General features: G+C 41.1%; 1 protein-coding gene across 1 annotated transcript in view; it reads right to left on the bottom strand.

The window, feature by feature from the left end:
• Nucleotides 1-18,115, bottom strand: part of LOC106607585 (ezrin) — a 63,908-nt gene extending 45,793 nt beyond the window's left edge. The window contains exons 1-3 of the mRNA XM_014204663.2: nt 17,931-18,115; nt 16,669-16,774; nt 2,779-2,862 (exon numbers count right to left, since the gene is read on the bottom strand). Of these exons, the coding sequence (XP_014060138.2) occupies nt 2,779-2,862; nt 16,669-16,680 (96 nt within the window). The 5' untranslated portion in view covers nt 16,681-16,774; nt 17,931-18,115. The remainder of the gene's footprint in view (nt 1-2,778; nt 2,863-16,668; nt 16,775-17,930) is intronic.
• Between the last annotated feature and the right edge of the window lie 6,248 nt (nt 18,116-24,363).

Here is a 24,363-nt window from a genome sequence, read left to right as displayed (position 1 = left end):
CACTTTTAGTCTTAATCTTTACTACACTATTCACTGTAAAGCACACGACCTCACATGTGAATCCTTAAAGAATTGGTTGGGGCTGGCTTAAGAGGGTGTGAACAATGCTGAATGGGTGTAGACAAAGGAGAGCTCTCCAGTAAGTACCAAAACATTCAAAGGCCCTTTTCTCAAAAGTGAGGTCACAAGTGTATCAACTTTCAAAGCAGAATTACTTTCCCATTGTTCCTCAAAAATGCCGTGTATGATATACCCTTTTGTAGCTCTGAGTCTCTACTTTCTACCAATGTAAAAAAACCAATTTCAAATTTTGCTACATAAGACCAAATCCAGGTGGTGAGTCACACATGGAATAAGTCAAGGGTTATGAATACTTTCTAAAAGGCACAGTACTCAGTAATCTGATAACAATACATCATTATCCTATTGTCCCTCTGAACTTACCGTACAAACACGCTGTACTCAAAAGTTGTACAGAAAACATGCTGTACAAAGTCAACGGACTTTGATGTCAGGAACTGACTCAAACAGATACAGTATATTTCTGGGTTCCGTGGGAAGGACAATGGTTGGGAAGATTCACTTTCATAAATATTGTCAATTTGGCAATCATATTGTCAGATATATTGTAATCTGATCAAAATAAAGACTTTCATCATACTCCATTTTCTCACACTACCGTTAATCAGTTTCAGTAAACTCTTGGCTCTTAGCACAGCACCATTCCTGGTCGTCATAGCTCCAGGAGAGAAGGGAAGGTCTGATAAGAACAGTTCCAGTTAAAATCTCTTGAAACCTTCCTTGAGATAATATATTAATGAGTGTGTGTGGGGACAGGACATGCCTGAAGGTATGAAGACAGAGGTGGGGGAGTAGGGTTCAGGGTGGGTCACTGGAGCAGGACCAACACACACACACACACACACACACACACACAAACAAACACACACTAAATGGATTGTCTTATTACTGTAATGGAGAATTATTGCAAAAGTAAAAACCTGTTATACATACTTGTGGTGTTGGTACGGGTTTTGTTACTACTGATAACAATACCAAACATATGGCAACAGATGTAGGATCTTAATTTGATTACCCTGTTCCAGGAGAACTTTCCTGCAGGACATTTAACCTGTTGGGGATAGGGGGCAGTATTGACACGGCTGGATAAAAAACGTACCCGATTTAATCTGGTTACTACTCCTGCCCAGTAACTAGAATATGCATATAATTATTGGCTTTGGATAGAAAACACTCCAAAGTTTCTAAAACTGTTTGAATGGTGTCTGAGTATAACAGAACTCCTATGGCAGGCGAAAACCTGAGAAGATTTCAAGCAGGAAGTGGCCTGTCTGAGAAGTAGTGTTTCATCTTGGCTCTTTTTATTGAAGACTCAGGATCTGTGCAATAACGTGACACTTCCTACGTCTTCCATAGGGTCTCAGAGCCCGGGAAAACGTTGAACGATATCGAGGCAGGCTCTGGCTGAAACACTTTATCGCTTTTGGCAAGTGGCCACTCAGAGTACTATGGGCTTAGGCGCGTGCCCGCTTCGACCGAATGCTTTGTTTTCCTTTGTCTGTTTATCTAAACGCAGATTCCCGGTCGGAATATTTTCGCTTTTTTATGAGAAAAATGGCATAAAAATTGATTTTAAACAGCGGTTGACATGCTTCGAAGTACGGTAATGGAATATTTAGAATTCTTTTGTCACGAATTGCGCCATGCTCGTCACCCTTATTTAGCCTTTAGGATAGTGTCTAGAACGCACGAACAAAACGCCGCTGTTTGGATATAACGATGGATTATTTTGGACCAAACCAACATTTGTTATTGAAGTAGAAGTCCTGGGAGTGCATTCTGACGAAGACAACAAAGGTAAGAACATTTTTCTTATAGTAAATCTGACTTTGATGAGTGCTAAACCTGCCGGGCGTCTAAATAGCTAGCCCTGTGATGCCGGGCTATCTACTGAGAATATTGCAAAATGTGCTTTCACCGAAAAGCTATTTTAAAAATCGGACATATCGAGTGCATAGAGGAGTTCTGTATCTATAATTCTTAAAATAATTGTTATGCTTTTTGTGAACGTTTATCGTGAGTAATTTAGTAAATTCACCGGCAGTGTTCGGTGGGAATGCTAGTCACATGCTAGTCACATGCTAATGTAAAAAGCTGGTTTTTGATATAAATATGAACTTGATTGAACAAAACATGCATGTATTGTATAACATAATGTCCTAGGGTTGTCATCTGATGAAGATCAAAGGTTAGTGCTACATTTAGCTGTGGTTTGGGTTTATGTGACATTATATGCTAGCTTGAAAAATGGGTGTCTGATTATTTCTGGCTTGGTACTCTGCTGACATAATCTAATGTTTTGCTTTCGTTGTAAAGCCTTTTTGAAATCGGACAGTGTGGTTAGATTAACGAGAGTCTTATCTTTAAAATGGTGTAAAATAGTCATTTAAATTTTTTTTTGAAGTAATAGCATATCTAAGGATTTGAATAACGCGCCACAGGATTCAACTGGCTGTTGAGTAAGTAAACGCAGATTCCCACCTAGCCCATAGAGGTTAAAACATGTAGTATGTATATTCCACTTTGACGTTTCAGACTTGATTTTACCTTAAGAAAATGATCGACCCCTAAAAAAAAAGTTAATTAATTATAATCCACATTTCTGCAAGGTTATTTTCCTGCTGTAGCAAACTGGCTCAAGTTAAGAGCCTACATCTGTGTTAATATGACAGTCATTAGTGTACTGTTAACCCTGACCTGGTCAAAGAGCTGTTTGCCAGTGGTGCTGGGCTGAACGGCAAACTCCAGCTCAGCGTCCATGGTGGTGACGCGAACATTGACCTGAGGAGAGAGAGACATGACAGAAAGACATTAGTAACAAAAACATTAGTATTTACTATTTAGTAAAAGAGAGATACAGTTGAAGTTGGAAGTTTACATACACCTTAGCCAAATACATTTCAACTCAGTTTTTCCCAATTCCTGACATTTAACCCAAGGAAAAATGCCCTGTTCTAGGTCAGTTAGGATCACTTTATTTTAAGAATGTGAAATGTCTGAATAATAGTAGAGGGAATTATTTTATTCAGCTTTTATTTATTTCATCACATTCTCAGTGGGTTAGAAGTTTACATACATATACTCAATTAGTATTTAGTAGCATTGCAATTAAATTGTTAATCTTGGGTCAAACGTTTTGGGTAGCCTTCCACAAGCTTCCCACAATAAGTTGGGTGAATTTTGGCCCATTCCTCCTGACAGAGCTGGTGTAACTGAGTCAGGTCTGTAAGCCTCCTTGCTCGCACACGCTTTTTCAGTTCTGCCCACAAATGTTCTGTTGCTTCAATATATCCACATAATTTTCCTTCCTCATGACTGCATCCATTTTGTGAAGTGCGCCAGTCCCTCCTGCAGCAAAGCACCCCCACAACATGATGCTGCCACCCCTGTGCTTCACAGTTGAGATGGTGTTCTTCAGCTTGCAAGCCTCCCCCAATTTCCTCCAAACATAACGATGGTCATTATGGCCAAACAGTTCTGTTTCATCAGACCAGAGGACATTTCTCCAAAAAGTACAATCTTTGTCTCCATGTGCAGTTGCAAACCGTAATCTGGCTTTTTTATGGCGGTTTTGGAGCAGTGGCTTCTTCCTTGCTGAACGGCCTTTCAGGTTAGGTCGATATAGGACTCTTTTTACTGTGGATATAGATACTTTTGTAGCCGTTTACTCCAGCATCTTCACAAGGTCCTTTGCTGTTGTTCTGTGATTGATTTGCACTTTTCGCACCAAAGTACGTTCATCTCTAGGAGACAGAACACGTCTCCTTCCTGAGCGGTATGACGGCTGCATGGTCCCATGCTGTTTATACTTGCGCACTATTGTTTGTACAGATGAACGTGGTACCTTCAGGCATTTGGAATTTGTGCTCAAGGATGAACCAGACTTGTCTAGGTCAACAACAACAAGGTCTTGGCTCATTTCTTTTTATTTTCCAATGATGTCAAGCAAAGAGGCACTGAGTTTGAAGGTAGGCCTTGAAATACATCCACAGGTACACCTCCAATTGACTCAAATGTTGTCAATTAGCCTATCAGAAGCTTCTAAAGTCACGACATCATTTTCTGTAATTTTCCAAGTTGATTAAAGGCACAGGAATTGTGATACAGTGAATTATAAGTGAAATAATTTGTCTGTAAACAATTGTTGGAAAAATGACTTGTGTCATGCACATAGTAGATGTCCTAACCGACTTGCCAAATCTGTTGTTTGTTAACAAGAAATTTGTGGAGTGGTTGAAAAACGAGTTTTAATGACTCCAACCTAAGTGTATGTAAACTCCCGACTTCAACTGTAGCTGTTCAAACGCTTTAGGAAGTAACAATGAATGAGCAGCTGTAGAGTAAATGTACAAAAAAATAAATGTACTGTACTTCAACGGGGATGATATGTACAGACTAAACAGACCATGTTTATTTGCCTAGTTAAATAAAATAAAATAAATAAAGGTCTATGCCTCGTAATAGACAGAAAGACTGATCAGAGGGAACTGAGTGTGAAAATCACGAGGCGTTTCACACTAACCAAGTGTGGTAAACTGGTGTATGGTTGTGAAAACCCTACTGCACATGTAGGCCTATAGTCAAATTCAATTAAATGTATTTTATAAAGCCCCTTTTACATCAGCAGTTGTCACAAAGTTCATTACAGATACCCAGCCTAAAACCCGAAAGAGTAACAGCAGTGGCTAGGAAAAATTCCCTAGAAGGCAGGAACATCGAAAGAAACCTAGAAAGGAAACAGACTCCGAGGGATGCCATAGCAGCTGTAGTTAGTTACAGTAAAAGGAACATGGTTGATTTTAGAAGGGAACCCCTAACGGAGATAGCGATAGGTGGAGAGGCAACAGTGTCATAACCCCTCAACACAGACCAGCTAATCAGGAGTTTAGCCTGTATTGGACAATAGCCATCCATTCACTTCCGTTTTGAGAGAAAAGGTATGCCATTCCGTTCTTCGTTTAATAATTGATAAGACTGACCTACTGTATGCCGCACGAACATGGTAAGTCATTATTTTTTAGGCCTGCCTTATGAGGTGAGCATGCAGGAATGTTTATGGACTCCTAAGTCACAAAAATATAAAACGCAACAAAAATATAAAACGTAACCAACACGTTACATGTTTCATGAGCTATTTCGGTCTGTAAAACAATGAATTTACCGGTATTGATTTTGTTATATGTTTAAGCAAAAGAACAACATTAGTCATGGCAAAATGCGTAATTTAAAAAAATGTAAACTTTAAATTTTATTTTTAATTAAAAATAAATAAATAAAAAAATTAAAAAAAAAATTGCTTTAAAACTGCAACATTTTTCCTCGGCTCCATGGCAGAATGTGTAGAATTGCAGGAAATTGGCTTTAAAATTGCTAAAATGCATCTCAGCTCCATGGAGAAATGTGTAGAATTGCAGGATAAAAAATATATGTTTAAATAGAGCTGCGCTGACCGAGCCCATTGCCACGCCCCCTGTCACACCCACCACTTACACCCATTTTTGACCAGGAAAAAACCTGGCATGACTGCCTGCTTAAGGAGGTCCACTGAGGTAAATGGTTTTTTAAAATATTGTATGTCGCAATGAGAGCGCCCTCTGATTTCCATGAATCAGGCATGACGTCAAGTTTGTAGTCTTTCAAAGACTTTAATCCCATGTAGGTTAGTTCTCATCACGATTAAATTCCTGCTACAATATATAATATTCATTACAATATCAGCATTGTAAGCTCACTAACAAACCCTAGTCCAACACCTTTCGCTTCTAGGTCTAATGTTTCAGTTGAGAAAACGAGGCCTACAGTATTTACCCAGGTTATTGGTGTGCACTGACAACCCTATAGAGATGTGTGTGGACTCCGGTATGAGGGAGACTGCTGCTAGCAGAGTCTTTGGGGTATTCTGTCATCTCCTGGCCATTGTGAATGCCATTGAGGCTCTTTTTACTTATTTATTTAACTTGGCAAGTCAGTTAAGAACAAATTATTATTTACTATGACGACCTACCAAAAGGGCCTCCTACGGGGACGGGGGCTGGAATTAAGAATAAAATCAAAATATATAAGAAAACACACCACAACAAGAGAGACACCACAACACTGAATAAAGAGAGACCTAAGATAACATACAGTAAGTAGCATGGCAGCAACACATGACAACACAGCATGGTAGCAACACAACAGCAGCACAAAACATTGTACAAACATTATTGGGCACACACAACAGCACAAAGGGCAAGAAGGTAGAGAAAATATATCACGTGAAGCAGCCACAACTGTCAGTAAGAGTATCCATGATTGAGTCTTTCAATGAAGAGATGAGGAGAAACTGTCCGGTTTGAGTCTTGGGGGTTGTCTGGTCACTGGTCTGCTCCGGTCCTGCAGGGGGAGGATGGACAGCCTCAGAGCAAGCAGACACACCTGGTAGCCCGTGACAGAGTTCAATGGAGGCACCCTTCTGTGGGATGCTCACTCCAGGTGTAGGTTGGTGTCTTTGGTCCTTCCTCCACTCCTCTGGTTCTGGTGGTGATGGTCTGGTCTCTTTCTGTTGATCTGCTCAAGGTGGTACTGGTGTGTTAGCTGGCGGCAAGGGAGGATGGCTGCAGGCCAAGGGTAGAGGGAGTAAGGCTCGCCTCGGCAGTACTCTACTCGCCTCATGGCCTGCAGTCTACCATTTCCTCCTCAAGCAGCTGGTCTGGAGAAATTGAAGTGAGCAAACAATGACGCCCACTGGAAACGGCCTAACGGGATGTCTTCTGGGCTGGGGCCTGGGCTCTGACCGGACTGTTTACTCACTGCCATGATGACTAGCTGCCTCAGGCAACATACTGAGCCTATACATAATAACTGACTTGACTATGGCAGTAGATATGGCCAAATCAATTACTCCATAGAAAGAACAATTCAAAGTGAACGTGAATTGACTACAAGAGAAAAGCGCATGAAAGGTTGTTTATTTTTCTTTGCGTCGGAAAAGCCTAATCTACATATTGTTGTGGGCAGCCCCATTTTGCAGTTGTGACTGGACTCGTCTGCATGTAGGAGTCCAAACAATAGGAGTGGTAGAAGTTCAAGAGGAGTTGTTCAGTAGGGCAAACTAGCAAAATGTGTTGCAACAGAAAATTATCATGTTATTAGACAAATTTAGTAAGTACCTACTCATTTCACTCCATTTCAAAATGCTTTTCCCCATATTGAACACAACCCAGGACTGATATTATCACCACCAAACCTGGAGGGGAGGAGCTCCTATGGGAAACAGCATCCAAAATAGCAAGGGAAAAAAAGAGGGAAAAGAAAACTCCATTTACACAGCAAAACAAAGATCCCTTTTCAGCTGGGCCTCACCAGTGGTCCCTCTCCTGCACCACTATGAATTTTAATGGACCCCAGCTCCCAGACTGCACAGAGTCAAACTGACTCCAGATGAGCTGTGTAAAGGAGCCAGATAGTAATCTTCCATCTGACGACAAAGTTCAACTGACACCGGATCAGCTAAGTGGAGGAAATGGACTGGAATCCGGTACCGTTTAGCTCAGTTGGTAGAACATGGCAATTGCAGCGCCAGGGTTCTGTATTCGATTCCCATGGGGGACCAGTACAAAAAAAAAGTAGGACAATGTATGCACTCACTACTGTAAGTCGCTCTGGATAAGACCATGACTAAAATGACTAAAATGTAAATAAATATAAAACACACAGAGTATCAGTCAAGTTTGGACACATCTACTCATACAAGGGGTTTTCTTTATTTTTACTAATTTCTACATTGTAAAATAATAATGAAGACATCAAAACTATGAAATAACACATATGGAATCATGTAGTAACCAAAAAAAAAAAGTGTTAAAATCAAAACATGAGATTCTTCAGGCTGTGTAAGGGCTATTTGACCAAGAAGGAGAGTGATGGAGTGCTGCATCAGATGACCTGGCCTCCAATATCACCAGACCTCAACACAATTGAGATGATTTGGGATGAGTTGGACTGCAGAGTGAAGGAAAAGCAGCCAACAACATATGTGGGAACTCCTTCAAGACAGTTGGAAAAGTATTCCAGGTGAAGCTGGTTGAGAGAATGCCAAGAGTGTGCAAAGCTGCCATCAAGGCAAAGGGTGGCTACTTTAAGAATCTGAAACACATTTTGATTTGTTTGTTTAACACTTTATTACTACATGATTCCATACATTGTGTTATTTCATAGTTTGATGTCTTCACTTTATTCTACAATGTAGAAAATAGTAAAAATAAAGAAAAACCCTTGAACGAGTTGTTGTTCTAAAACTTTTACATGCTCAAGAATGTACTGGTTCGCATACCACTGCTGCCATTTAAAAATGGCATTTGAGAAGATGTTTGAAACTTGGAAAATCCCCACGAACTAAGTACACGCTGTGCTACGTGATAATGCACGTAACGTGATAAAAGGTTTTGGAAGAATGCGGAGTCACCAGTTTGCCATGCATGGCACACGCTGCAACTGGCTGTGAACTAAGGTGTTTTGACCCAACGCAGCATATCTGACACAGTGGCAACAGGTAGGAAGATAGTGGGTCATTTTAAACACTCACATCTAGCATACAGGAGCAATACAGGAGCAGCTTGGTGTGAAAACTTAAGCAAGACGTTTCCACCAGATAAAGTACTTTTTACATGATGGAGAGAGCCTGCTGGAACAAAAACGAGTGCTTGGCGTGTACACAGCTGACTGAGTTACCTTCAACAATCAGTACAAATCAGAGGACTCATTGAAAACATGAAAACACTCCTAGCTCCATTCGAACAACTGACTCGAGAAATAAGCTCTTCAACTGCGTCTGCAGTAGATGTGATACCCTCTGTAGCAGATGTGATACCCTCTGTCATGGCATTGAAGCGCCTTCTAAACAAAAGTGCCGACATAGACCGTGGGGTTAAAACTTGCAAAAGTACTCTACTAGACGCTGTGAACAAGTGATTCGGTGGCATTCTCTCTGAGCCTCTTTACTGCTCGATGCTAGGTACAAGGATCGCTACTTCGATGCAGACAAGAAAGGGTTTACGTGAAATGTTAGGCACAGCTGGACAAGATGGAAACAGACACAGTGACAGTGCGCACCAAAGAAGAGGACCCACAACAGAAGAGGCCAGTCATTCATGGCCGGTATTGGTCAAGATTTTCATTTAATGTAAAACAAAGCAGGTGTTTGAAAAGTTGCTCTCATTTTACTAGTCACGCACACTTGAAGTTTAAGATGTGCCATTTATAGCAGTTTATGACAGCCTAGAGTGTCATTTTTTTAAACAGTTAAAGCTGAAATGACTAACTGCATTTTAGTTAAAACCAATATTTCTTTCAAATCATTTAAGTTTGGATAGTAAAGAAGAGCCACCAACAACTTAACCATCTTTGTAATGAGGGCAGCTAAGATATTTGTCATGAATATCTGTTGTGCGATAAAATACATTCATGATGTGTAGTTTTTCTAATTTACAAGTTATTAAACAATCTGTTCCTAACTGAACAAATGAACATATTACACTTTGTTTCAACTGTGCTAGAATGCTTAAAAAAGACTGCGAAAATTTTAAAATAATCTGTATCGTTTTTTTTTGGCAAGGAAAATATCAGATATCGGTATTGGACAAAAAATGTCATATTGGTGCATCCTTAATTGCTGCGGGGACTTGCTTCCATTCAGCCACAAGAGCATCAGTGAGGTCGAGCACTGACGTTGGGTGACTAGGCCTGGCTCGCAGTCGGTGTTCCAATTCATCCCAAAAGCTGTTCGATGGGGTGAGGTCAGGGCTTTGTGCTGGCCAGTCAAGTTCTTCCACACCAATCTTGACAAACCATTTCTGTATGGACCTCGCTTTGTGCAAAGGGGCATTGTCATGCTGAAACAGGAAAGGGCCTTCCCCAAGCTGTTGCCACAAAGTTGGAAGCACATAATCGTCTAGAATGTCATTTATGCTGTAGTTAAGATTTCCTTTCACTGGAACTAAGGGGCCTAGCCCAAACCATGAAAAACAGCCCCAGACCATAATTCCTCCTCCACCAAACTTTACAGTTGGCACTATCCATTGGGGCTGGTAGCGTTCTCCTGGCATCCGCCAAACCCAGATTTGTCCGTCGGACTGCCAGATGGTCACTTTAATAATGTTTACATATTTTACATTACTCATCTCATATGTCTATACTGTATTCTATTCTACTGTATTTTAGTCTATGCCGCTCCGACATTGCTCGTCAAAATATTTATAGATTCTTAATTCCATTCCTTTAGATTTGTGTGTACCGTTGTGAAATTGTTAGATTTTACCGCACTGTTGGAGCTAGAAACACAAGCATTTCGCTACACCCGCAATAACATCTGTTAAACAAGTGTATGTGACCTATAACATTTGATGAAGAGTGATTCATCACTCCAGAGAACACGTTTCCAGAGTCCAATGGCGGTGAGCTTTACACCACTCCAGCTGATGTTTCCATGGCTGCTCGGCCATGGAAATCCTAAGATAACACGCCCAGACTAACAGAGAGTGGAATGAGTGGGAACCACTACACACACGCACAGTGAGCGAAAAAAGTATTTGATCCCCTGCTGATTTTGTATGTTTACCCACTGACAAAGAAATTATCAGTCTATAATTTTAATGGTAGGTTTATTTGAACAGTGAAAGACAGAACAACAACAACAACAAAAAATAGAAAAACACATGTCAAACATGTTATAAATTGATTTGCATTTATTTGACCCCCTCTCCAATCAGAAAGATTTCTGGCTCCCAGGTGTCTTTTATACAGGTAACGAGCTGAGATTAGGAGCACACTCTTAAAGGGAGTGCTCCTAATCTCAGTTTGTTACCTGTATAAAAGACACCTGTCCACAGAAGCAATCAATCAGATTCCAAACTCTCCACCATGGCCAAGACTAAAGAGCTCTCCAAGGATGTCAGGGACAAGATTGTAGACCTACACAAGGCTGGAATGGGCTACAAGACCATCGACAAGCAGCTTGGTGTGAAAGTGACAACAGTTGGTGCGATTATTCGCAAATGGAAGAAACACAAAAGAACTGTCAATCTCCCTCGGCCTGGGGGTCCATGCAAGAATCAGCCCAGGACTACACGGGAGGATCTTGTCAATGATCTCAAGGCAGCTGGGACCATAGTCACCAAGAAAATAATTGGTAACACACTACACCGTGAAGGACTGAAACCCCCTGCTCAAGAAAGCACATATACATGCCCGTCTGAAGTTTGACAATGAACATCTGAATGACTCAGAGGACAACTGGGTGAAAGTGTTGTAGTCAGATGAGACCAAAATGGAGCTCTTTGACATCAACTCAACTCACCATGTTTGGAGGAGGAGGAATGCTGCCTATGACCCCAAGAACACCATCCCCACCGTCAAACATTGAGGTGGAAACATTATGCTTTGGGGGTGTTTTTCTGCTAAAGGGACAGGACAACTTCACCGCATCAAAGGGACGATGGACGGGGCCATGTACCGTCAAATCTTGGGTGAGAACCTCCTTCCCTCAGCCAGGGCATTGAAAATGGGTCGTGGATGGGTATTCCAGCATGACAATGACCCAAAACACACGGCCAAGGCAACAAAGGAGTGGCTCAAGAAGAAGCACATTAAGGTCCTGGAGTGGCCTAGCCAGTCTCCAGACCTTAATCCCATAAATCTGTGGAGGGAGCTGAAGGTTCGAGTTGCTGTCATGTCCTGACCAGTAAAAGAGGTTGTTTGTTATTGTAGTTTGATCAGGGTGTGGCAGGGGGTGTTTGTTTAGAGTGTTTCGGGGTTTGTTGGGCTATGTTAGTTCTAGTATGTCTATTTCTATGTGGTGTTTATTGGGTTGACTTTCAATTGGAAGCAGCTGCTCCTCGTTGCTTCTAATTGAAGGTCCTATTTAAGAGGGGTGTTTTTTCTATGGGCTTTGTGGGTAGTTGTTTCCTGTTTTGTGTTCGTGCACCTGACGGGACTGTTTAGTGTCGTTTGTTGTTTTTGTATACGTGTTTTTTGTTTTCCTTCTTTAATAAAATAAGAAGATGAGTTTACACGTTCCCGCTGCGTTTTGGTCCAATCCCTACGATACCCGTGACAGTTGCCAAACGTCAGCCTCGAAACCTTAATGACTTGGAGAATATCTGCAAAGAGGAGTGGGACAAAATCCCTCCTGAGATGTGTGCAAACCTGGTGGCCAACTACAAGAAACGTCTGACCTCTGTGATTGCCAACAAGGGTTTTGCCACCAAGTACTAAGTCATGTTTTGCAGAGGGGTCAAATACTTATTTCCCTCATTAAAATGCAAATCAATTTATAACATTTTTGACATGCATTTTTCTGGATTTTTTTGTTGTTATTCTGTCTCTCACTGTTCAAATAAACCTACCATTAAAATTATAGACTGATCATTTCTTTGTCAGTGGGCAAACGTAAAAAAATCAGCAGGGGATCAAATTCTTTTTTTCCCCCTCACTGTACGTATGCATGCAAACACAGGCAAACTGAAACTGACATCTGATCTCATGCAAGTTAGTGAAGGCATTCAGTCAGAACTAGAGGTTGATTTATTAGGGCCGATTCCAAGTTTTCATAACAAAAATCGGTAAATCGGCATTTTTGGATGCCGATTATGGCCGATAACATTGCAATCCACGAGGAGACTGCGTGGCAGGCTGACCACCTGTTACGTGAGTGCAGCAAGGAGCCAAGGTAAGTTGCTAGCTAGCATTAAACTTATCTTATAAAAAACAATGAATCTTAACATAGTTAACTACACATGGTTGATGATATTACTAGTTAACTAGCTTGTCCTGCGTTGCATATAATCAATGCAGTGCCTGTTAATTTATCATCGAATCACAGCCTACTTCACCAAATGGGTGATGATTTAACAAAAGCGCATTCGCGAAAAAAGCACTATCGTTGCACCAATGTACCTAACCATAAACATCAATGCTTTTCTTAAAATCAATACATAAGTGGATTTTTTTTAACCTGCATATTTAGTTAAAATAAATTAATGTTAGCAGGCAATATTAAGTAGGGAAATTGTGTCACTTCTCTTGCATTCCAGTGCAAGCAGAGCCAGGGTATATGCAGCAGTTTGGGCCACCTGGCTCGTTGCGAACTGTGTGAAGACCATTTCTTCCTAACAAAGAACGTAATTAATTTGCCAGAATTTTACATAACTATGACATAACATTGAAGGTTGTGCAATGTAAAAGCAATATTTAGACTTAGGGTTGCCACCCATTCGATAAAATACAGAACAGTTCCGTATTTCACTGAAAGAATAAACGTTTTGTTTTCAAAATGATAGTTTCCGGATTTGACCATATTAATGACCAAAAGCTCATATTTCTGTGTGTTTATTATATTATAATTTAGTCTATGATTTAATATTTGATAGAGCAGTCTGACTGAGCAGTGGTAGGCAGCAGCAGGCTCGCAAGCATTCATGCAAACAGCACTTTCCTGCGTTTGCCTGCAGCTCTTCGCAATGCTTGAAGCACACGGCTGTTTATGACTTCAAGCCTATCAACTCCCGAGATTAGGCTGGCAATACTATAGTGCCTATAAGAACATCCAATAGTCAAAGGTATATGAAATACAAATGGTATAGAGAGAAATAGTCCTATAATTCCCATAATAACTACAACCTAATACTTAACTGGGAATATTGAAGACTCATGTTAAAAGGAACCACCAGCTTTCAAATGTTCTGAGCAAGGAACTTAAACGTTAGTTTTTTTACATGGCACATATTTCGCTTTTTTACATGGCACATATTTCACTTTTTTACTTTCTCCTCAACACTTTTTGCATTATTTAAACCAAATTGAACACGTTTCATTATTTATTTGAGACTAAATTGATTTTATTTATGTATTATATTAAGTTAAAATAAAAGTGTTCATTCAGTATTGTTGTAATTGTCATTATTACAAATATAAATAAAATCGTCCGATTAATCGGTATCGGCTTTTTTTGGTCCTCCAATAAATCGGTATCAGCATTGAAAAATCAGTATCAGTCGACCAGAACGTTACCAGAAAACATAACATTAATGCTAAAAATAAACTGGACAAAGACCCACATTTCAATTCTTATTCTGAAACCACAAGAGAAGTAGACTGATGACAAACTTCCCAACTGACTCGAAAAGGACCTAAATATATGAATCAACTAATATTGTATGCAAAGAGCTATCCAACTTTTTACCTATACTTGCCTGCCTATAACAAACTAACACGTACCAGTTTGCATCAGCGTAGCCCTACAGGAGCAAACACTCCATAAAGTAACTGCAGTACCTCTCACTTCCCCACTGTCTAGTATATAACACCCTTCACTAGTTAATGAGTTGGTCCCAATGGTGATCATCACCTGCATTCCCCTGTGCTGTGAACCATTCAATATTTAACCACGTGCATGGTTTGCATGGCTGTTGCAATGTGGGGTTGTCATGGGAGCCATATAGCCATAAACAACCAATGTGCTGGGTGCAACCTGCTGACGTGCAGTGCACTACCTCCCTGCACTAGGTCCCATGGAGACTGGCGAGGGGGTAGTATACACCCCCTACTGAGCCCCTTTCATTAAGGTATTTAGGACTGAAACCTCTAATATGTGGATTTGTTTTGCAGACCGGGGCCCAGTACCTCAGCTTGGCCAACTTGTTGACTAAACAGTGTATTAACTTATATTAGGAAATAAATACTATAGTATTTACATTATATATAATGTCTAAATATATAATGATGTGGTAAGTGCTAACATGACGACTAGTCAGAGTAACATGCCCAGAAGCCGTAACAGCAGGCATCATTATATCATTGAATTATCAATTATTGAAGAGAACAAATTGTTAGCAATGGGTTTCGGACAGGAGGAGGGAACACCCATACAGTATGTGTTGTCGGAGCTGTAAGAGGTTTTAAGGCCACGGCTTGTGTGGCTGTGTGTGTGTTGTCTGACTGTCACATGGATGTTCAAGGGGCCGCGACTGCACAGAAAGAGGATTTAGGGAAAGCCAAGGAGTGAACACTGTCCCACACTTGGTGATAATGTGTTCTTTTAACAAGTGTAACTCGAGCCAGAGAGAGAGGCGAGACCAAACCAGGAACTCAATCTCAGCTGCTCAACTTTCTTTTGTCAGATTTATTTATCTTCTTAACCAAATTAACTCTAGCCTACTCTACTAGCTCTATATAATAGAGAAATGTTTAATATGTACCTTTCACAGTAAAAAGGACTTCGCATCACAAAGCACAATACAGAATCTCAATAAAATCATGTGAAACTACCTGTCAGTTTTCTAGAAAGCCCTTCCAGTCAGTGTGTAGCAGCCACAGCCAAAACATAAACACCTATGTTGACCAACGAATGCTATGAATTAAACAACTCAGCATTTTGAGGATTAATTTGAGTTGCAAAATGATTGACGTCAAAACAAAAAAATAAGACCAAGTTCACTAAAAATAGACTTAAAACTTTGTAATAACTTGCCTTTATTATATTTAATGCCTTGCTCTAACTCTCAAGTTTCAGTTATTCATGTTGAGAGAAGTGAGCCAGTGGCAGTATATCAAGGATTATGCCTCATTGTTTTCTTTTCCATGATATCAATCTGCCATTAGGCAAGGTTTTCAAGATTTGTGCCTAACAGAGGAGTGACAGAAAGTGCAACTGTGTCATGCAGCCAGCACCACACTGATGATGTCGCTACTTCCCAGTTTAGTGTGACGCGCTTAACAACCCTAGGGCAATTTCTAAACAAACCAACAACACTCCTCGAGTCTTCGACTAGGGGGTGTCTTGGCCAAGTGGGGGACTAACTGTGAATACAATACAGTGTACTGTTCAACAAGCAACTTCTCTCTAGATCTCACACCATTACGGCTATAAGCACCCCAGGAAAAGCAAAGTAGAAATGTCTCAGTTGAAGCAGAGCACATGATTTTAGAGGCTGGTGTGATATTCCATATAAATCAAATAAACGTTTTATTTCCCTGGCCATTTTGGTCAGATGATCCTTTACTGCCTCTCTAGCTAAAGTAATGAAAGTCCATTGTTTTGCAACACTTGTGGGAATTGCTTTCAAAGACAAATTTTCAACAAAAAGCTGAGTAGTTGTGTACCTAGGTAGGTCACTGCTAAGATATTTCATTAGGTCAAATAAAGAGGTTGTGAGAGTAAGACTTTAGTGAAAATGACAACTTCATGTGAGAAACCACATATATTCAGACAGTGTGATCACTTACAAGAGGCCAAATTCTTATTCTCACATTCAATATTCTCAATTCAGGAGAATGCATTTCTGTAAGTGAGGACAAAGTTGTGTGACACGACAAATTAAATCATAGAAACATGATACATGTTTATAGCACAAATAGCCCCTATCTCTAGACTGCCATGAATACCTCCTCTCATCACGTGTAGACATCGTGGCAATAAGTATCTTGCTTGCCTGGGTTACTCCCATCTCGACTCATGACTGGCAATACTTACCAAGCATAGTTTCAGGCAACTCAGAAACACTCTGAATACATGAAAAGCGTTGAAATAAATAAAACTACAGCAATACTTACAGCTTTAGGCATGTTGTTTCCTTCTCCTGGGTCTGTGCGCGGAGCTGTAACTTTGGTTTCCAAATACCTCGGGTAGTCTACTAGATGACGTTTCCACAATGCCTTCCTGAAAGAGGAAAAACGAGTTTCAGCCACCCCCGGTGATACTTAGTCAAACGGGACTACCTTTCCTTCTTTAAAACGCTGCTGCGAAATAGAGATTGGTTGACGCGGCCCTTGTATATAGCTGTATGAGTCATTATTATGAATAAATATGGAAGTTTAGATTAAATGAGCCTCACCCGTAAATCACAAAAATACGGTAAAAAAATATATTTTTTTTTTTTTTAAAAAAGAGTCTCCACCCTTCTCGGGAAATATCTTAATTGAGTACCAATACTGCATCAAGCTGTGATCCTTACTTCAGTACCACAACTGTATCAATGTGTGAACCTTGCTTGGATAAAATGATGAGGGGGACGTTCGATGTAGCCTACATGCTGCACCGTGTACAACATATATATTTTCCTTATTCATCTTGGCTACTACTGGGTGTAAAGCGGATACAAAGTAGTCTATCCGCCAGGGACAGACACTTACATTTGTAACAGACCCTAATCGCAACAAGTGTAACAATTTGATCAGTTGGAATCACAAGATAGTCAGGAGCTTGATTCACTTCTGAAGAAGATACACATATTTGGGTATTTAATAATACCCAAAACTGCTATTTCAAAAGTAACAAATCCGACTCGGTTAGGCTGCACGACGTGTGTTAAAATAGATACAATGTTCCACGCGCATGGTCGGGATTTTTTCGCTTGTTCTGTTCAAAGAAAACATGTTGAGTCCACCTACCAAACCCAAATCTACAGCTAACCTAAAACAGCTAGCTTACTCGGCTAATCAGCGATTTTTTTTTGTAAAATGTCATGATATTATCGAAAAGTGAATTATTTGACCCGACTCGAATAGGCTATTATTTAGGATTCTGGAGGAATAATACAACTAAAATGTAGCCGTTACATCAAGGATACATTTTTACACATGCAATCTATATAATCTTCAACTACTAGCTTTCTACCGAGCCACATCCCCACTATAATAATCCCAGACACCTGTTGGAGATGTTTTTCCCCTTATAGGGAAGAGGCAGCAGAAGTACTGCAACAAGTGCGGAAACAAAGTAGTGGGCATCCCTATTCTGCTCAACAGCCTCGCGTTCACATAAATATTGGATGTATAAATAACGATATACATTGTTACTTTGTAGAATGTCTTACCAGAGCAAGTGTGATTTGACATGAGATGGTTCTATGGCAAGGCTGCAGCCGCGGATACTCCCCTCTGCTGAACTCGAAGCGCGGCAATATGGCTGCACCGCTCACTTCAGCGTTCCTACTATTACGGCCTGCTTGCATGAGTTCCTGTTTGTCATTCGTACTCCAGCAACTCCCATCAATGACACGTACTAAGAACTGAAGTCATGCAAGCTTGTAGAAAAGTGCATAAAGACCCAAATGATCTACAGTAGGGATATGCCAACAACTAAAAAAAAATTATAATAGGGACACATTATTTTAAAGGGGAATTTCAGCCTGGCTCTTTTTATCATAGACGTTTTTATCCTAGACATCACAATTATCCAAACCACAAGCTAGAACTAGCACATTTTCATTTCACTGGTAGAATTTATGCCAGCAGCATACCACCCTGCATCCCACTGCTGGCTTGCTTCTGAAACTAAGCAGGGTTGGTCCTGGTCAGTCCCTGGATGGGAGACCAGATGCTGCTGGAAGTGGTTTTGGAGGGCCAGTAGGAGGCACTCTTTCCTCTGGTCTAAAAAAAAATATCCCAATGCCCCAGGGCAATGATTTCCCTGTGTAGGGTGCTGTCTTTCGGATGGGATGTTAAATGAGTGTCCTGACTCTCTGAGATCATTAAAGATCCCATTGCACTTATTGTAAGAGTAGGGGTGTTAACCCTGGTGTCCTGTCTAAATTCCCAATCTGACCATCATGGCCACCTAATCATCCCCAGCTTACAATTGGCTCATTCATCCTCTAACCTGAAACTATTCCCCAGGTTGTTGCTGTGAATGTGTTCTCAGTCAATTTACCTGGTAAAATAAATTCTGAAAGTTTTGACTTCCTGTGTATTGTCTGCTCATAATGAACCACAAAGTCCGGCAGACCTTAGCAAAGACAGTAGGAGCTAAGGCTGAGCACAAAAAATGGCATCCCTTGAGAGGGCAATAACAAGGTGTATGTCAGGAGAAGTGCAGTATTATCATGAGGGGACATATTCTGGAATACGGAGGAGGAATGGAGGGGAAAGAGAGGCAGAGGAGGTCGAAGAGAGAGAGGGAGGAAGAGGGTGAGCTTGAATTGGTTAAAAATGGTGGAAAATGGGAGATGGTTTGTTAAAGAAGAATGGTAGAAAGTTTAAGCAGAGTGAGTTGTACACCGGATCGAAGAGAGGAGGAGAAATGGAAGTGAGTGAGGGGTAGGTGTGATGGAAGAGTTTGGAAGGGGTAGGTGTGATGAAGTTCCTAGGCTTGCACAGAGGGTCAGGATAAAGATGAGTCTGTGACGGTAGGAGTGCCATTTTTTGAAAAAGTGGACCCTTGCCTTTTGGCTAATCCATTTGTGGTTTCATGGTGGGTGAAAACAAAGTTGGGTGCTGTGGAATGGTGAAGGCAACCAGAAGTGGTCTGGTAATAATTTGTTGTGTTTCTGCTGGTCAGAGGGAGCAGGTGCTCTGCGTTAAACAAATGGGGACAAGAGATGTGAATTGTTTTGCTCTCAAGAAAAAGAGTGATTACTGGGGTAGCTGTAAATGTGAAAGCTGATCAACTGAAGGGGAAGATGATACTTGTCATTTAGTGCAACACAGATAGGGTAGCGTGAGTAGTGAAACAAAAGTCGTCTGTTCTTTTGAGTTTTGATGTTGAGTCTTTGCCCGCCAAAGTGATGTTAGGATATATAAGTTATCCCGTACGAGCGTTTGTTCCGGAATTACATTGTTACAGATGTCAAGCTTATGGGAATGTTTCATCAGTGTGTAGGAGGGAGGATCCTAGGTGTGAGAAGTGTACAGAAGGGCATGAGACAAAGGAATGTGTAGCATTGGGGAAAGTAGTGGTATGTGTTAACTGTAAGAGTTCCCATGGGGCTGGGGATCAGAAATGTCCAGTGCGAGAGAGGAAGATTGAGTTTCAGGGTTAGAGTTGTGCAGAAATTGTTGTATGCTGAGACAGTGAAGAAAGTAGAGGAAGATGTGTCAAGGTGGAGGGATCCTGAAAGGAGTGGTGTGAGTAGTAGATCTGTACCAGTACAGAGGGATAGGGCAACAAGTGATACAGTGCATTCGGAAAGTATTCAGACCACTTGACTTTTTCTACATTTTGTTACGTTACAGCCTTTTTCTCAAATTGATTAAATAATTTTTTGCCTCCTCGTCAATCTACACACAATAACAAAGCAAAAACTGGTTTGTCGAAATTTTTCCAAATGAATTAATAACAAAAAACTGAAATATCAGATTTACATAAGTATTCAGACCCTTTACTCAGTAATTTGATGAAGCACCTTTGGCAGTGATTACAGCCTCAAGTGTTCTTGGGTATGACGCTACATGCTTGGCACACCTGTATTTGGGAGTTTCTCCCATTCTTCTCTGCAGATCCTCTCAAGCTCTGGCAGCTTGGATGGGGAGCTTCGATACATATCTATTTTCAGGTCTCTCCAGAGATGTTCGATTTGGTTCAAGTGGTTCAAGACTTGTCCCGAAGCCAATCCTGCGTTGTCTTGGCTGTGTGCTTGGGGTCGTTGTCCTGTTAGAAGGTGAACCATCACACCAGTCTGAGGTCCTGAGCGTTCTGGAGCAGGTTTTCATCAAGGATCTCTCTGTACTTTGCTCCGTTCATCTTTCCATTAATCCTGACTAGTCTCCCAGTCTTTGTTGCCAAAAAACATCCCAACAGCATGCTGCTGCCACCACCAACCTTCACCGTTTGGGATGGTGCCAGGTTTCCTCCAGATGTGACGCTTGGCATTCAGGCCAAAGAGTTCCATGTTGGTTTCTTCAGACCAGAGAATCTTGTTTCTCATGGTCTGAGAGTCCTTTAGGAGTCTTTTGGCAAACTCCACTGAGGAGTGGCTTCGGTCTGGCCACTACCATAAAGGCCTGATGGTTGTCCTTCTGGAAGGTTCTCCCATCTCCACAGAGGAATTCTGGAGCTCTGTCAAAATGACCATCAGGTTCTTGATCACCTCCCAGACCAAGGCCCATCTCCCCCGATTGCTTAGAGTCTTGGTGGTTCCAAACTTCTTCCATTTAAGAATGACGGAGGCCACTGTGTTGTTGGGGACCTTCAATGCTGCAGACATTTTTTGGTACCCTTCCTCAGGCCTGTGCCTCAACACAATCCTGTCTCGGAGCTCTACAGACAATTCCTTCGACCACATGGCTTGGTTTCCGCTCTGACATGCACTGTCAACTGTGGGACCTTATATAGACAGGTGTGTGCCTTTCAAAATCATGTCCAATCAATTGAATTTCCCACAGGTGGACTCCAATCAAGTTGTAGAAACATTTCAAAGATAATCAATGGAAACAGGATGCACCTGAGTGCAATTTCGAGTCTCATAGCAAAGGGTCTGAATACTTATGTAGATGTGATATCAGTTTGTTTATTTTTAATAAATGTGCAAAAAATGTCTAAAAGCCTGTTTTTGCTTTGTCATTATGGGGTATTGTGTGTACATTGATAAAGGGGAAAAAACTATTTAATCCATTTTAGAATAAGGCTGTAACGTAACAAAATGTGGAGAATTCAAGGGGTCTGAATACTTTCCGAATGCACTGTATATACTGTGTAAGCGAGCTAGGTAGTGTCAACTGCCATTGCCAGCCAATCCAGTCGGGGTTGGAAGCTATGGTGAGCTATGATTGGTAACTTGCGTCGCAACATTGCAGAGGATTTGAATGAAGTTCAGCTTTCTGCAACTTTAGTCCTGCCCTGTTCTGCTCTCTCAGTCATCATGCTCACAAGCGCCACTCGCCTTGTTAGTCTCCCTCATGTGGGTACCAACAAGTATGTTAGGCTGTGCTATGTGTCAACAGCCATTGTCAGCTGTAGGGTAGGGGTTGGGTCAGGTAGGGGTTGGAATCTATGGTTTGCTTCGATTGGTCACCAACACCGCAATATTAATGAAGATAACGTTCAGCTTTCCCAACTTTGTTCAGTTCCCTCGCCCCTGTTCGCATCGCTCACAGTGGGTTTTGACCAGAGGCGGCCTCCTCTTGACAAATGCTTTGCACCAATGCTTCGCTTGAAATTTGCATAAAATAGAGCAGAGCTCACCTTTTTCTACAGCTAGCAGGGTTCCCGCTCACCTTCCCATAATCCCCTGCACATTTCTCTGTGTGCCCTTGTTGAAAATGAATGGGGTTGTAAATTCTCCTGCCAAATTAGTTGTTGGTGAAAACCTTCTGTCAATGGTCCCTGCCCACTCCGCTTCTCTTGCTTTCCTTCCATTGAAAGTGAATGGGTGTGTTCAAGCGGATACTTTTGTCAACTCTGTGACCATCGTTGGTCGCCACCTTTCAAAGTTCGTTACATTATGGGGATAACAATTGGCCGAAATGTGCCTACATGTCGACTGCATGACATCCATGTGATCAAAGGTCATTTAGTTTCAACTGCAGTTGACTTCAATTTTTTGCAGTTGCCTCTCAACCATCGCCTGCATTCTGGGAGGCACACATTTTCAACCAATCATTAGTGTTTTTGTTTGACCCATGCAAACGGGACCAAAGATGTGACTGAAACAGGAAGCAACTTTGCTGCGATTCATATGTATACAGTGGATATGTAAATTCAATGTGATATTTGAGTCTCTCCCCAATTGATAGTACAATGTAAACACATATTTACAAATGGTTTGTGTGTGTGTGATACGGTAGTTGGAGACATGTTTATTTCGACATTACAAATAAAACTTTTTTGAAACAATGGCAACACTCCCATGTTGCACTGAGCCTTGATGTTGGAAAACTCACACCAGTCGCCGACTTTCGGCTGTAGCAGACGCACCTCCCCAGACTTCACTCCTCAACTTTCGTCTGCAGTCAGTTGCTTCAGTTGCAACAAAACAAGCCAAAGATTGTCTATTATATTGACTAGATATTCGGGTGACTGCTCAACAATGGAAATATATGCCCTGAATGATGGAAGGCAGGCGGGAGGAGGCGGGAGGAGGCCCCACCTCTTCAAGGAATACCTGGGATAGGATAAAGTAATCCTTCTAACCCCCCCCTTAAAAGATTTAGATGCACTATTGTAAAGTGGTTGTTCCACTGGATATTATAGGTGAATGCACCAAATTGTAAGTCGCTCTGGATAAGAGCGTCTGCTAAATGACTAAAATGTAAGATCAGGTGGGACAGTTCTAGCCAATGACAGGGCAGATACCCGAGTGAAAAACGGGCCATAGAGACAGAGGATTAATCTTTGTATCTGTGCTATTGTTGCGTCTGTGACAGCATGGGAAGTGCCACTAAGGAAATCTCAATTTTCAACTAGTCCATTTTCTTCTTAATTGGTTGATTGCTCCAAACGCATAGGAATCCTTAACTAGTTGACTACTTTAAAATGATGGAAGCCCTTAAATAGAAATTCTCCACGCAAATACAGGTTATATCCATGAGACCTCTTTCTGAAACAGCACAACTCAGATAAAGTTGTTTTTTCAAAGTTGCCGAAATGACACGTGCGTCCACCTATATCAGTGCATTTGTAACTACCCAACCATTACCAAACTTTTATTCGGTCAAATAAGCCTCACGTAGCAAATGAGAAATTATGTTTTGGGTTTACCAAATTCGACACTCATTTACCTCCATACACAAATTCCTCACTTCGTGGGCTGAACAAGCCCAATGGTTTACAATGTTTCACCGCGCTATATTTTCCTAGTATAAACGGGGCATAACAAAATAGCCAGGGTGTCATAACCAAACAAAAGCTGAATATTAAATGCACGTGTATATTTGCATTACCAGACTTTCATTTATATTTGTGTAGTTGAGGAATAGCGCGCGTCAGAATCACAAGTCCTTGTAAAAACGCAACCTAGGGAGCGCAGTGACGGGGTTGGGGAGGTTTCATAACTGTACACCGACCAATAGTTGAGCAGGATTAAAATAGAACAGTATATATCGGAGATAAATCCTGAAGTGAAACTACAGGTCAGAGCGCACCACATGTGCGGCCACTTGTAAAAATGTAATTGCGGTGATGCAATCCTTTACAATCTCTTAATAAACAAAGATGTTGTACATGTGTCCTGAAACTTGATGTACTTTCCAGCAGATGTCTGGTTGGTTTTGAAGACAAAAAAAACGATTTAGGATAATATGACGGACCAGAGCTAAGGTTTTGTTTTCAATCATTTTAAAATATAGCATACTGTATTTTGTTTTAAACATTCAGTGCTCGACTTGGACTAAAATAGTTGGCTGAACTCATTTTGGGTGCTGGTACTGTTTACATTTAGGTGCAGAAGCTCCACAATACTTTTGAGCTAATATTCTATAAAAGGAACAGGAGCTCAAGCAGTAGACACTTTGAGGTGATGGTACTCAGCTCCAGTGAGCTCCTGACCATGTCAAGCACTTTAGGCCTTAACATTACTTTTCATCAATGCAAAG

This window comes from Salmo salar, chromosome ssa06 (genome assembly GCF_905237065.1).
Source record: "Salmo salar chromosome ssa06, Ssal_v3.1, whole genome shotgun sequence".
Taxonomy (NCBI): domain Eukaryota; kingdom Metazoa; phylum Chordata; class Actinopteri; order Salmoniformes; family Salmonidae; genus Salmo; species Salmo salar.
This window is presented reverse-complemented; position numbering and strand designations above follow the sequence as displayed.